The following is a 13,843-nucleotide window of genomic DNA, read 5'->3' as shown; positions in this document are numbered from 1 at the left end:
AAAAACAAAGACAAGAGACAGAGATAGTTTGTAGCCCTTTATAGAAAAAGATTCCCGACCCATATTCTAAAATCTCCCTTGTCTAAAGAGAGCTGTATAATGATTAAATAATGTTATTATTCTGTAGAAGGGAAAGTCACTTATATTTGGATATACTCTGTCTACCACACCCTTTGAGAGTAGAAGAAGAAATGGGGAAAGGCTGAGTCTCCACAAAAATTATTTCTATTTGCCAAGAGGAAAGTGATGGATGGAGGAAGAGTAAGAAATCATGAGCCATTCTTGGGCCAGGTAAGGACTTCACATTTCTAGGCTTCTAGTCCTACAAGCTTCCCTACGCTTTTGACCACGACGTAGCTCTTGACGTGAAACAGGAGGTTTCTTCACTCTTATAGGACTGGACAGACATATAAGCCAGTAGATAAAGCACGGGTGGGAAGGGCTGTGAACGAATACCTTAACACAAGGTTCTGTGAGACCATATGGCAGGAGTACCCTCTTAGAAAGAATATCCACAGGACATGCTGTCTTAGTAGATTCTCAAGTTCAAGTAGGAGACTGTGGCATGGTAAGGCAGAGGAAGAGGTGTCACAAAATGTGGGGGTAGAGGAGGAAGGGATCTGGGCTGAGAGGTTGTGGCTAAAGCACAGGGTGTGAGGATGGTATCAGCCTGAGAGGTGGACAGAGGCCCGATCAGGAAGGGCCCTGTAGGCCACGCTAAGATGTCTGGACTTTATTTGGAGGTAAAACAGTGACATGACCAGATCTGTATTTCAGAATGTTCAATTTGTTTGCTTTACGAGGAAGAGAGTGGACAGGACAAATCAGAGGGCCATGGTATCAACTGTAAGCCATATTTAAAAAATCACTTCTGGAAGGATGGCCTTCACTGTAGTCTCAGTTAATCATTCTGACCAATCACTTGACCTGTTATTAAGAAGAAGAATTATTAAATGCTCCAATTCAAAAATTTCTCTTTTTCTTTCAAACTGTCAGTCTAGCATCACAAAACGAAAACAACTCTAGACAGGAAAGACTCTCAATTTCTGAAATCATTGGAAATAAGTCCATAGAAAAGCTATGAGTCATTAAGCTATTGGCAAAGTGTGCCACGGTGAATTCTTCAACCCCGAGATTATCAGACTCACTGGCAGGGAACGCATTGCCAAGGTAACTGGCCTGAGAGTCTCCTTGGAGACTGAACGCAGCAGCTTTTGCGTGGGTTGCAGCAGTCTGGAAAACAGGTGATCGTGGCCGTGCATGAGTCACACCATTAAAGGAGCTGTTTAAAACGTAAGCACCTTCCACTAGATACACACGCGCACGCACACAGTGTGTATGCATATAACAGCCGGCCCTACACAAACAAGTAGAATGCACAAGGCAAAAAGTAGCCTAGAAACCAGCCAACTCCTTCAAAACACACAGGGAAAAACCTGTCCACTTAGGAGGGCTATAAGTCACTTTCCTTGGTCTTTTGTCTGAGCATTTCATGGTTGACAGGCTGAGTATCTGCTGGTTTCGTTCTCTGCTCATCACTGAACTTCTTCCCAGGTGCACGATCTGTGGAGAACAGCGCTCAGGCGTGGACCCACGGGCCGTGAAGGCGAAGCAGCCACATCTCCTGGCAAGGCTACTGGGAGGGCAACCTAGCACGTTTTGTATCTCTGGAGTTCTTAGGGTTTTGTTTTGAACCATTTTGACTTTGCTTCCCTTAGAAATAGATTTGAATTTAGTTAAAGGAGAGAAGAAATTTAATAATTGTGTAAGGAGAGAAATGGAATTAACACAGACAGTGGGAATGCTTTGGTAGGCCCCATCGATTCCAAGCCTGCGTTGGTATAGGTTTCACTCTAACATTCTGTTCTAGGAGGAGAGGGAAGCAGGGAAAGAGTGATGGGAAACAGGCAGAGAATAAGTATCTTTCTAAGCCCAATTATCCTTCCTGAAATTCTTGGATTTAAAAAGCATCATGTAACTCAACTTGCCTAACATAGGATTCTATTAATACCACATTGCCAAGGCATGCGAGGGAGTGTTCTACATTCCCGAATACATTTTCTGAATCCTCCCAAGAGACCAAGCATATCATGAACACACATCCCTACAGAGCTAAAGCCCTAAGAGGCACTGATTTTGGAAATGGCTGTTGAGGTTAGTAAATACTGATTCTAGTGTAATTTCAGAGGAATAACCTATTCAGAGGGTAGAAGAGGCATCAAGTTTAGCTAATAGAAATAAAGGAATTAAGTTAGTAAAATCAGAAGCAATGGTACACAAGTGAAAACTTAGCAAGGAGAATGAACAGAAGCACCAGAGTGAGAGTAGCCGGGGCACAGGACTGTCTTACCAGGTGGACATAAAGGTCTTCCCTTACAGCTACGCTAAGCATCCTGTGCCCCCAGCATCTTTAGCAAAAGGCCCCCATCTTAGGGTAATGGAGTCATGATGGCAAATACTGAAATCAAACAAAGCAATCAATTTCTAGAGGCAGAACTATGACCAGGGGAATTGTACTGGAAAATCAAGCAAGACTGAGAATCCTATAAAATCATTAAGCTCTAAAATAACATGCCTAAAGCCATCTTCGATCCAATGTACAATGAGAAATCCTAGAAAAATGTGCACATGAATTATTTTCTCCATTTAAAACCTATTCTCAAATTCCTGACATCAAGTGATCCATCTGCCTGGGCTTCCCAAAGTGCTGGGATTACAGGTGTGAGCCACCAAGAGACCAGCCTAGCCAACATGGTGAAACCCCATCTCTACCAAAAATATAAAAAATTATCTGGGTGTGGTGACGCATGCCTGCAGTCCCAGCTACTCAAGAGGCTGAGGCAGGCGAATTGTTTGAACCCGGGAGGCAGAAGTTGCAGTGAGCCCAGATCACGCCTCTGCACTCCAGCCTGGGCGACAGGGTAAGACTGTCTCAAAAAAAACAAAAACAAAATACCTATTCTTAAGTCATGTGGTTAAGAAATGCTTTGTTTTTCAGTGACTGATTGAAATCTACAACCTTTATTTTCTAATATGTATGTGTGAGCACTTTCAGTGTGTGTTTGTGCAATGCATTTTCCTAACAATCTACAGTCAAATTTCTGATGTACACAGCCGAGTGTTCTTAACTGTATGATGACTAGAATTAGCAGCAACTATTCTAAAAGCAAACAAACCAGTTTAAAGCAAATGTATGTCAAATATTTACTACATGCTAGACACCGCGCAATCAAAAATAATTCTACTTACAGCAGTACTTCCTAGGTTTCAAAACTGAGTGTTTATAATAATTACATTATAGGCATAACCTTAAACACCCACAGGTAAACCAGGTCATATGGTTGCCCTACAGATGAGAGGGATTCCTGGAGCTGATGGGGATTTCTGGGTGGCTGGAGCCATCCAGGTTTAAAGAACCGTGAACTTGAACCCCAGAATGCCAGGCACTCACTGAACCTAGCCTAAGACTTTTCTGACTAATGAACAATGGTATGTTTTAAGCCTATCCATGTTGGGCCTACAGACTCATTTTGCCTTATCCTGCTGACTAGGGACTTATTTATGTATTTATTTATTTATTTCGGAGTTTTGCTCTTGTTGCCTAGGCTGGAGTGCAACGGCACGGTCTCAGCTCACTGCAACCTCTGCCTCCCTGGTTCAAGCGATTCTCCTGCCTCAGCCTCTCTAGTAGCTGGGATTACAGGCACCCGCCACCACGCTTGGTTAATTTTTTGTATTTTTAGTAGAGATGGGGTTTCACCATGTTGGCCAGGCTGGTCTCAAACTCCTGACCTCTAGTTAGGTTTTAATTACTAACTGGCATAACTACCATGAGCCTCTCCCACGTTTCTGGCATTTAAAAACTCCAGATTTTTCCCTTAGAAAACTACTCAGAAAAAAGTTCAGCTAATTAGTTTTCCCTTGCTTATGAAGTAACAAATACAGTCTTCATAGTTTTTGTGGTTCTGGTGGTCTTCGTGCTATTCCCTGCCAATGCTAGCACCTGGGGGTGGAGCAGGGGTCAGGGAGAAGCACCCCCGACAGCTGGCAGTACCTGGTTGCCACCAGCGAGGCTGCGGTGTCCCCTGGTGAACACAAACAAGTTCACCTGTTAACATCAGATGAGGACTCACCATGAATGTGCTGGAACAGGATGAAAGCCAATCAATGGCCACGCCTGAACAGAGGTCTTCTTTTTTAAAAGGGCTCCGTATGACCACAAAAATGAACAAATGTCCCTCTCCCCTATGACTGACTCCCACTTCTTCTTCTATGACAACTCTAGCTCCCATCTGTTGGTCCTGCCTGCTAGAAAAAATTAAGATGCCCAGTGCTAGAATTGCGCCTACTTTCTGACAGCACCCAATCTTTGAACAGAACGCTCAATTTTTAACCCATTCTAAGTCACCTAACTCATGCTAAAATCCTATAACAACCCCTCCTAACACCCTTTTACTGTCCTGTGGTTTCCCATGGTGGACAGGCTCCCTCATATAAGAAGTTACTAAAATGAATCCTGTTAACTTCAGGTGTTCCTGGAGCTCTGTGGCTGATGGGCATTGGCAGTCTTTTAAGAGTATTTTCTCATTCAATCTTACAAAAACATCAATGTGTTTTGTATTACTGATAGTCTATACAATATTATAGTAATTACCATAAGAAATAGTCTATTAATTATTTTATAGGATATACAAACTTAAGGTGGTTCAGATCTTTGTCCAAAGTCACACGCCAGTAAGGGGCAACGTGTGGGTTTTAACCCAGGTAATCCAACAAAGATAACGTAGTTGAGCCAATAGTGATTAAACATCACTCTTGATTGTGTCTTAGGAGAAAATATGCCAATAGAAACATATTCCAACTCTGCTATACCAGCTGTCTGTGTTATGATGGAGGGAACTGGATGGGGAGGGGGAGGACTTAGCACTAGAAGAGATCAGACCTCTGGTCACTGATGGGTAGAGTGAACACATGACCTAAACCAGAACACCTTTGAGAGTGAAGGAGGGTAATTATAATTATTACACAACAGGTATAATCTGGGACTGTCCTAAGCAAAGCAGGTGGCATGGGGGCCTTACAGATGGGGTCACTGCAGTTGGTGCTAGAGCCCACAGTTAGGATGGTAATCTGAGTGCCAGCTCCACTGTTCCAACACTCCATGGTCAGGAAAGATGCGGACCTACGCAGGGTACAGCAGGAGCTATTTACATCCATCTGCTGTGGGACTCAGCCCTCCTGAGCAGGGGGAAGCCCAGACCTGCTGCCTGCCTAGCCTGCCAGGGTCCAGGGATGGGAGAAATTTGAGGGTGAGGGGTAGAGAAAAAGTGCTATTTCTTTTTGGTTTATACTATCCATGTATTAAATAGGCCTTTTCATTTTTAAAAATAAATTTTATTTGCATATTTAAGGTTTACAACATGATGTTATAGGATTTATATATATTCTAAAATGGTTACTATAGTGAAACAAATTAACATATCCATCATCTCACATAGTTACTCATTCCCTCCCACCACCCATCCACAGCCCAGTGGCAAGAGCAGCTGTAAGCTACTCATTTAGCAAAGATCCTGAATACAATACATTATTAATAACTATAGTCCCCATGTTGTACATTTGATCTTTAGACTTATTCAACCTACACATTTGCTACTTTGAATTCTTTGGCTTATATCTCCCTATTTCCTCTCCCCGACCCCAACCCTGGTATCACTATTTTATTTTCTATTTGACCTTGAAGTGCCTCAATAAAGAGAGCTTACTTCGGTCAAAATATAGAGGTGACTTACAGGAACAACAGAAGAACTGATGAAGAAACCATCTGGCAACAACTTCTAAGAGTAATTCTAAGCTTAGCTTAAAAAATAATCCTAAATTTCTGAGAAACCAAAAGCCAAACAAATTAAAAGATGAGTTTCTGCAATATTTCCAGCAAAGTGAGACACCTCATTCTTGCCTACAACTAGACTATTTGTCCCAACTCATTCCTGCATTTAAAATTCAGCAAGTAAGTTTTCTGCATCATCAGATGTCCTAGTTACAAATGAATGATAGTTTAATGTCTTTCACAATTCAAAGGGCCCTTCAGAATTGTAATGTGTTGAAGAATTTTGCAATTCATGACATATGTAGCTGGTAGAGACTTTTCATCCCATGTTGAAAGTCTGGGGTTTTATGAGTTGGCTTTACTACAGGTGCACAGGTTGTCTTGTTAACGACTGCACGGAAAGATGGAGCAGCAGGCATCACCTAAGTGAACTCAGATATTAATTGATATGCAAAAACAAAAAGTAAAAGTCAGAGTAACATGCTCTTTTTAAAGTCAGTTGTGTGAGCTCATAGGCTCTAGAGTGTTAGAAGAAATAGAGATAAATTACACAGTCCAACGCTGTCATTTGATAGAGGAAGAAAGGGCAGCACGGTTTGATGAGAAGAGTCACGCACCGGGACACAGCTGAGATCTGGCCGAGACAGGACCGGCTCTTACACCAACTAGCACTCAGCCCAAGATTCTTCCCACTCAGCTTCATGCTCCAGGAAGCAATTGCTCTCTGTAAGGTATTGTGTTCCCATTGTCACATCAGAAAGTTATATACTCTAGTAAAGGTATTTGGTTATTTGAATTGCGCCAAATTTCAGAATATATTCCTTAGTAAATACCAGTGTTGAGTCCCTATAATCTTATAATCCATAATTTGAAGCGATGCTGTAGACAAAGGCTATTTCAGAAGGAGACCACCAGTAAAGAAAAGCGGCAATGGTTAGGGCACTTACTTTATGGCGGCTTGCAGCTTCTCACACAGGACGGTGAGTACAGAGACAACATCATCACAGAGGGACTCTACTGTTGACCCTTCAAAACAGAGGAGGTTACAGGCATGAGACATCAACAGGGGGCACGACAAGTTCCCTGAACCGTCCTTCCCATCCTCCACTTTAGATGGTTTTTGAGACTGAAAAGATGATTTTCAGATGTGGAGAAGCCCTTAGGCCACCAAAGTGATGATCACAGAAATGATAAGAATTAAGTGTAATTATTCCTTTTTTTGTTTTTTGGAGGCAGAGTCTCACTCTGTCACCCAGGCTGGAGTGCAGTGGCACCATCTTGGCTCACTACAACCTCCGCCTCCCAAGTTCAAGCAATTCTCCTGCCTCAGCCTCCCAAGTAGCTGGGATTACAGGCACCTGCCACCACACCCAGCTAATTTTTTGTACTTTTAGTCGAGACGGGTTTCACCATGTTGGCCAGACTAGTCTTGAACTCCTGACCTCAGGTGATTCACCCCCTCAGCCTCCCAAAATGTTGGGATTACAGGCATGAGCCACCGCGCATGGCCTATAATTATTCTTTCTAAAGCAAGACACTCAAAAAGATAGTCCCGAAAGAAAATAATAGATTGTTTCTTATTATCAATAAAATTCACTCACACTTACCAAAGGGAAATTAGTAATTTCAAAAACATCATGATAGACAACAATTTTCTTACTATTTAGGCCAGTGGTCTATGTGTGTATTCCTTATTCTGATCCTTGAATTTCTGGGTCTTCTGAGCTGATTAGAATAGTATCCCAGAGAGATAAAATAAGGCAGCATGCGAAAAGATGGGCTTTGGAACTAAGAAATCAGAGAAAAATGGGGCGAAATAATTTAGCCAGATCTTTACCTACTTTATTTGTTGAGCATCTGCAGGGCACATGGTCTTTGTTGATACTGAAGCAATAGTCGATGTCAGAAAAATAAAATTTCCCTCTAAATGTGCTCTAGTTTCCAGAAACTAGAACCAAAACTCCCACAGAAGCATAGTGGGAAATGTGGAATCTGTTCAACTACATGTCAAAAACTGCTGATTGTGTGAGTTTGGGCAAACTTCAGTTTTCTTCTGTCAAAAATGGGATAAATAATACTAATTTCACAGAATTGTCAGGCTACGTGAAACAGCAAGTGGAAGCATTTGTTCCCTAAAATAAAAACCTGTAAAGGTCTTTACAAATGTGGCTCTAAGTATCTGATGAATGTATAAATGAATGATGACGGTGACGTCAGGGAAGATGGAGAGAAAATGGCAAGTGTGTAAGACAGAAAGTAAAGTTGGAGGAAGGCAGGGAAAGAGAAATAAATGGCTGTTCCTCAGAATTAAGATCTTAAATGCAGCAATAAAGAAAAGAAATGATAAAACATAGTTTAAGATTAATAAAACCCACACAAGTAGTCCTTAAGCTCAATTTTAGATAAACGTTAAATGAATCCCTCTGTCAATTTTTTACTATTATATTTTTTAGAGCTATATTCTTGACCAAGAAGATGCAGACCCCCTTTTTAGTTTATAAAATCATCCCACATTAAAGTGAAGCCTTTATGAGAACACCATAGCCAAAAAGAAGAAAGGAAGATGGAACATCTTAGCGCATGTCACTGAGAGCATCCAACTGAAAAGGGCACCTTCCAGTCCATGGCCCAAGAATGTAGCATCATGGGACTGAAACAATACACTCTAGTGATGCTTTAGAATGTGACTTAAGGCATGTCTCTTTCTCATTTCTTTCAAATACTCTTCCTCTCCTAGTTGTGGCTGGTAAGCTGTTTCTCTCCTTTTCATTCTCTCCCTTTTTTTCCCCTCCTCCTCACCTCCATCTCCTTCTCACTATTATTAACTGGCAAATATAATAGAAAAGCAGATTTTTTCCAATATTTAAAAAAATTACTCAGTCTGAATTTCAATTTTTTAATCAGATATTATTTTTGCATATTTTCAGAAACTAGTATCAAATCTGTTTTTAAAAATTAAATTGCTGGTTATTATATATGTGGACTTCTATATTTTTTTCTTTTCCTGTGGGTCAGAATGAAGGTTCCTTAACTTGATTTCAGCTGATCTTTAAATTGGGTTGTCTGCAAGTGGCCCTATGAGATGACTCAACATTCTTGTCAAAAAATTGGTATTTGACAAACACAATTCTGGTGCAGTAACACTGTATGCCAATCAGGTTTCTACAATCTTCTATCCAGTTATTCTCATTTTAGCAATTAAACCTGACTTCATGGAGAATGAAGTAACTAACAAAGCCAGCCTCCAAATGAGAGCTATGTGAAGTGTTAATTTCCCTCACAGAGTTGGATCAGGAACAGGTGTGGTTGGCATAAGTGAATGTAGGAACAGAAGAAAGACAGCAGCTGATTAAATAATGCCACCTAAGGCAAAGCCAAGCACAACCTCCAAGAGAATGGTAAATCAACCCTGGGAGCTCCTAGACACCTTTGTACCCCTCACTCCAAACACTCAGTAGGCATTCTCACAGCTGCTTTAAAAACTGAACTAGTACAAATCAAATGCAATACCTTGATTCCCGAATTCCTGTGGCACATCTGGGTTTTCAATTATCTAGTAAGGGAGACACACACACACAATTAGGAGATTCAGGCAAGAAAAATCCTGACTCTTTGACGCTGGGAAAATTCTAGGACACAAAATGGCCTCTGGAGTGTCCTGGGCTCAGCTACCTTGCCTGAGCACACCCCCCACCCACCAGCTCTTGAGAGCATTTCATTATTCATGGTGTTTATGAGAAAAATTATTATCTCTGGAACTGAGCTTACCAGTTCCCAAAATAATTCATTCAAGAGTGTCCACGCAAACGTGTGGACACGCCTCGTGGACACTTCCTGGAAGTTTAAACCCTTTGGTGCACTTAAACTCCCAGGATTCCAGGATGCTGGGCTGTGACCTGGGGCAATGCCTGCCTAAAGAGGTGAGTTAATTTCACACAGAGAACAACCTATTCCAAGGCTACAGCTGACACTGTGCATGGCCCCTAATAAATACAGACTCTTGGCCATAAGCAGGATTAGGTTCCTGGACTTCAAAATAACTGGTCAGAATCTCCATCTTTGTATTTGATGGGGAGCATTTTAACCATACCGAGCCAGCTGCTCTTGGCTAGGTACATCCAGAACTATGAGGGCAGAGACTGAACCGTGAGGGAAGGGAAAATAGGAAGGAAAAGACATTTACAAATAATCAGACTTACTTCCCATTGCAGGGATAACTCAGCGACTACTGAGCAGAGACTAAGAAGGTGGCACTTTACTCTCCCTACCTCTTTGCACCAAGAGATGATAAGGAGGTATTTTCATGCCAACTAATTACCGGACATGTAACTCATCCCATGGTGCTGATTTAACTTTTAAACTTGTTACAGGCACATATTTCTACCATTCTCTGTTCATTAACTTGCAAGCTCAGCTGCTTCCACAGCAACTTTTGTGAAATGTTATGTCAGTATCTACAGCTCAGAATGGCTAAAGCCAAGTTGAGAACACTTTCTGGAGGAAACACAGTTGAGTCATATTTAAGGGTAGGAGAATCCCTCCATCCTTCAGCCCCAAATATTTAAATGTAGCAACTTTACTTTTTGAAATTAGTAATTTACAACTTAACAATAGCTTAGGTTACCTAAAATAATTCAATAATAAAGCTGGATAATATGGAGGATTTGTGATGACAAAAAATCAAAATTATCATCTGTCCTGGGGTGCAACTGGGGATAAACATTAGGTTGAAGATACACATCCTGCTAGTGATTTTGGCGTTCTACATTATTTATTTTCTTTCCACTGCATTTAGCCTTCCTAATTTTGAGGTGGCCCATGATGTCTTTCCAGTTGATAACTGAAATGAGTGACTGAGGCAAGTATCTCAATCAATCGAAGTTTATTAAGACAGCTTTTGGGCACACCTGGGAAAAATGCGCGCTGTGACTGTCTGCACCTGTGGCTGTTTTTCCTGAAGAGGCTTTCAGGAGGTTTTACATTTCAGGAGGTTTCTACATTTCCTTAGAGGAAGGAGGAAGGCATGTAGGAAGAAGGACAGGTAGGCAGTAACGCAAATCGTTACATGCTTGTGAGATTTTACTTAGTGCCCAGTAAATCTAAATTTACATAAGGTGAATGTTTGAAGAAAAAAATGGGAGTAACAGAAGAATCAATTATGCAGATATCTCTGGGTAAATAGAAGAATGATGGATCTTGTCTTTAAAGATGGGCTTGTAATCAACATTATCAGTGTGGAATCAAACAGACTTTAGTTTTAGGAGCTAGACTTAGATTGCGGATCTAAAGTTACAATAGGCATGTCCTTGTTTATGGGAGGCCAGCAAAGTTTGACTGAAGAGTGATCTGTGGGGGCAGTCATTTGGATATGCCTGAGGCCTCTTACCCTTTTGAGGTGATCTGGCTAATGCATAACGCTAGTAGGAGCAACTTATTTGGAAGAGGGTGTTACATGACTCAGCCTCCAGGCTTAACCTTCCCGTTGTCATAAAAAATTTGGGGGTTCTGAGATTTTAAAAATTTTCTCTTACACAGTGATAGGCCGTGCTAGAAAATATGCACAACTTCCCAAGGGAATGCTCAGTGTTCCCCAGGGGAATACGTGACCTCTTCAGAGCAAACCTCTCCATTCCTACAGATGATTCCACTTTAAGAGCTTTAAAAAAATACCTAAATTCTTATGTGACAAAACTTATGTCTCCCTCCATTGGATATCACAAATGCTTCAAATACCAGCATCCTGAGAACGATGTTTTCTGGGACATGGAATTACATCTCCAGGGACCACATGAATAATAGAAAGGAAATAACAGGAAACACCAATTTTCCACTTAATTTGAGATCTTGCCTCCGGTTGGGGTGAGTCCAGATGGTCCACGATGAGCAGGACCAGAAGGCCTTATTAGCCACATAATACCCAGGATGGAGACAGACAGCCTCTACAGTATCAACTGCACCTCCACAGCCATACCTTTGCCATTCTTATAGAAGAGCAGTATGAACTAAAAGATTGGGATATTTGACTTGAAACCTAATACTCTCCTACTTAAAAATTTTAAAATAAGATTAAATGAACTCATATAATTGAAAGCACTTTGAAATTACAAAGTTTGATTTAAATGTTTCATTTAAAATATTAAGATATTATTAATATAGTGTTTGGTCATATTGCCATTTAGCAAGGATGAAATATGAGTGTATATTATAAGATTTCTCAACATCTTAGATTTACGTCAATTAAAAACTTTTTCTCTTAATATGTTTTCTATTTATGTATTTTAATTTCTTTTAAACTAAATACTCCCATACTACCTATATCCAAAATCCTACTTTAAATGAAATTGTTTTTAGCAAGGGGTAAGCTAAAGTAACAAAAATATCTCAAGTTAAAATAATTTTTAATAGAAACTGGGAATTGGATACAGCAAACAGAAAAGAAAAAAAAATCAATATTTGCTTTTTTCAGATTAGTGTTGTTTTCAACACTGGCTGCCAGAGCACATATTAAGTGAGAACTTGTACTGGCAGTCAGCTAGGAGACCCAGGGGTTTACTTCGGGCTCCTTCATTGATAAGCTCATTCATTTTAGATTTCAATTTCATCTTTCTGGGCTTCACCTTCTCATCTGTAAAATAAGGAAAAAAGAATTTGACTAGATCATCTCTAAGGTTCCCCTCAACTCCGTGATTTTCTAAAAATTAGAAAATATTAAAATTAAAAATTACAAATAGTTGAAGTTAAATAAGAAATCCTAATTTTTATAAAATTAATTTTGGAGATATCTGGGACTGTAACTGAGATTTTCTTTTCTTTTTTTTTTTTTTTTTTCCTGAGACAGAGTTTCACTCAGTTGCCCAGGCTAGAGTGCAGTGGTGTGATCTCAGCTCACTGCAACCTCCACCTCCTGAGTTCAAGCAATTCTCCTGCCTCAGCCTCCCAAGTAGCTGGGATTACAGGTGTGCACCACCACACCCGGCTAATTTTTTGTATTTTTAGTAGAGACGGGGTTTCACTATGTTGGCCAGGATGGTCTCAAACTCCTGACCTCAGGTGATCTGCCTGCCTCAGCCTCCCAAAGTGCTGGGATTACAGGCGTGAGCCACCACACCCAGCTGTAACTGAGATTTTCTCTTTGAACAAATAACGAATGTCATTTCAGAACACTCCTTGTAGATTTCAAAAGGATTTTAATCTAAATTATTACAGAGGCAGATTTTAAAACAACACAAAACACCAATTTTGAAGAGGAATCACTCTCTCATTAACATTCCCATAAGATAATACATACAAGGAGCCAATTACATTTACATTTTCCCCTGGAATGCTCATTTTAGACAATCTGTTCAAGTTCAGAGCAAAAAGCTCTAACGGGCTTTGATGGCAGAGAGAAGACAAGTTAGTTCAGTTTCACCCTGAAGGCCCCAGCATGTGAGGGAGGCCTCCTGCCACCATCTTTTAGTTAACAAAGGGAAACATACCCAACCTCAAAGCATGTAATAAATTATACTCATTTTTCTTAATTTCAAATTTACTTCCAATATTTGTTAATGTATCACAATATTTCTAATACAAATTTTCAGTATGAGAAGTTTTAAAACAATGATTAAAAAATAAGTTTTAAAACAATAACTCAAAAAATTACAGAAACTATGAGGAAAAGCAATTCTCAAAGCTTTGGGGTGAAACAGGCAAACATCTAAAGAGCTTAATGTATACAAATAAATGTTCTTTTAAAACAAGCAGGCCCTTCCTACTGTTTTCAGGAGGCAGGCAGCCCTGGCAGGAGGGGCCCCCGGGTGTGGGATACACAGACACCACCAGGAAGGTGATGAACCTGGGGGTGTCACAGACTCACCGTATTCTCCTGCCTCTGTCGTAACTGTAAAGTCAAGTCACTCAGCATTTGACTGAGAGTTGCCCGCACAGCAGTGTTTATGCTACGCTGGTGACAGCTGCTTATGTATGTCTCAATGCATACCTGTTAAAGAAATAAGACAGCAACACACATGTCTG

At 40.6% G+C, this 13,843-nt stretch overlaps 1 protein-coding gene across 1 annotated transcript in view; it reads right to left on the bottom strand.

The window, feature by feature from the left end:
* ARFGEF3 (ARFGEF family member 3) overlaps window positions 1–13,843 on the bottom strand; it is a 190,815-nt gene that overhangs the window by 97,548 nt on the left and 79,424 nt on the right. Inside the window, exons 6-8 of the mRNA XM_025383466.1 lie at window positions 13,686–13,808; window positions 9,341–9,383; window positions 6,778–6,856 (exon numbers count right to left, since the gene is read on the bottom strand). Of these exons, the coding sequence (XP_025239251.1) occupies window positions 6,778–6,856; window positions 9,341–9,383; window positions 13,686–13,808 (245 nt within the window). The remainder of the gene's footprint in view (window positions 1–6,777; window positions 6,857–9,340; window positions 9,384–13,685; window positions 13,809–13,843) is intronic.

Source organism: Theropithecus gelada, chromosome 4 (genome assembly GCF_003255815.1).
Source record: "Theropithecus gelada isolate Dixy chromosome 4, Tgel_1.0, whole genome shotgun sequence".
Lineage (NCBI taxonomy): Eukaryota > Metazoa > Chordata > Mammalia > Primates > Cercopithecidae > Theropithecus > Theropithecus gelada.
The sequence above is the reverse complement of the archived record's forward strand: the minus strand, read 5'-3'. Positions and strand labels throughout refer to the sequence as shown.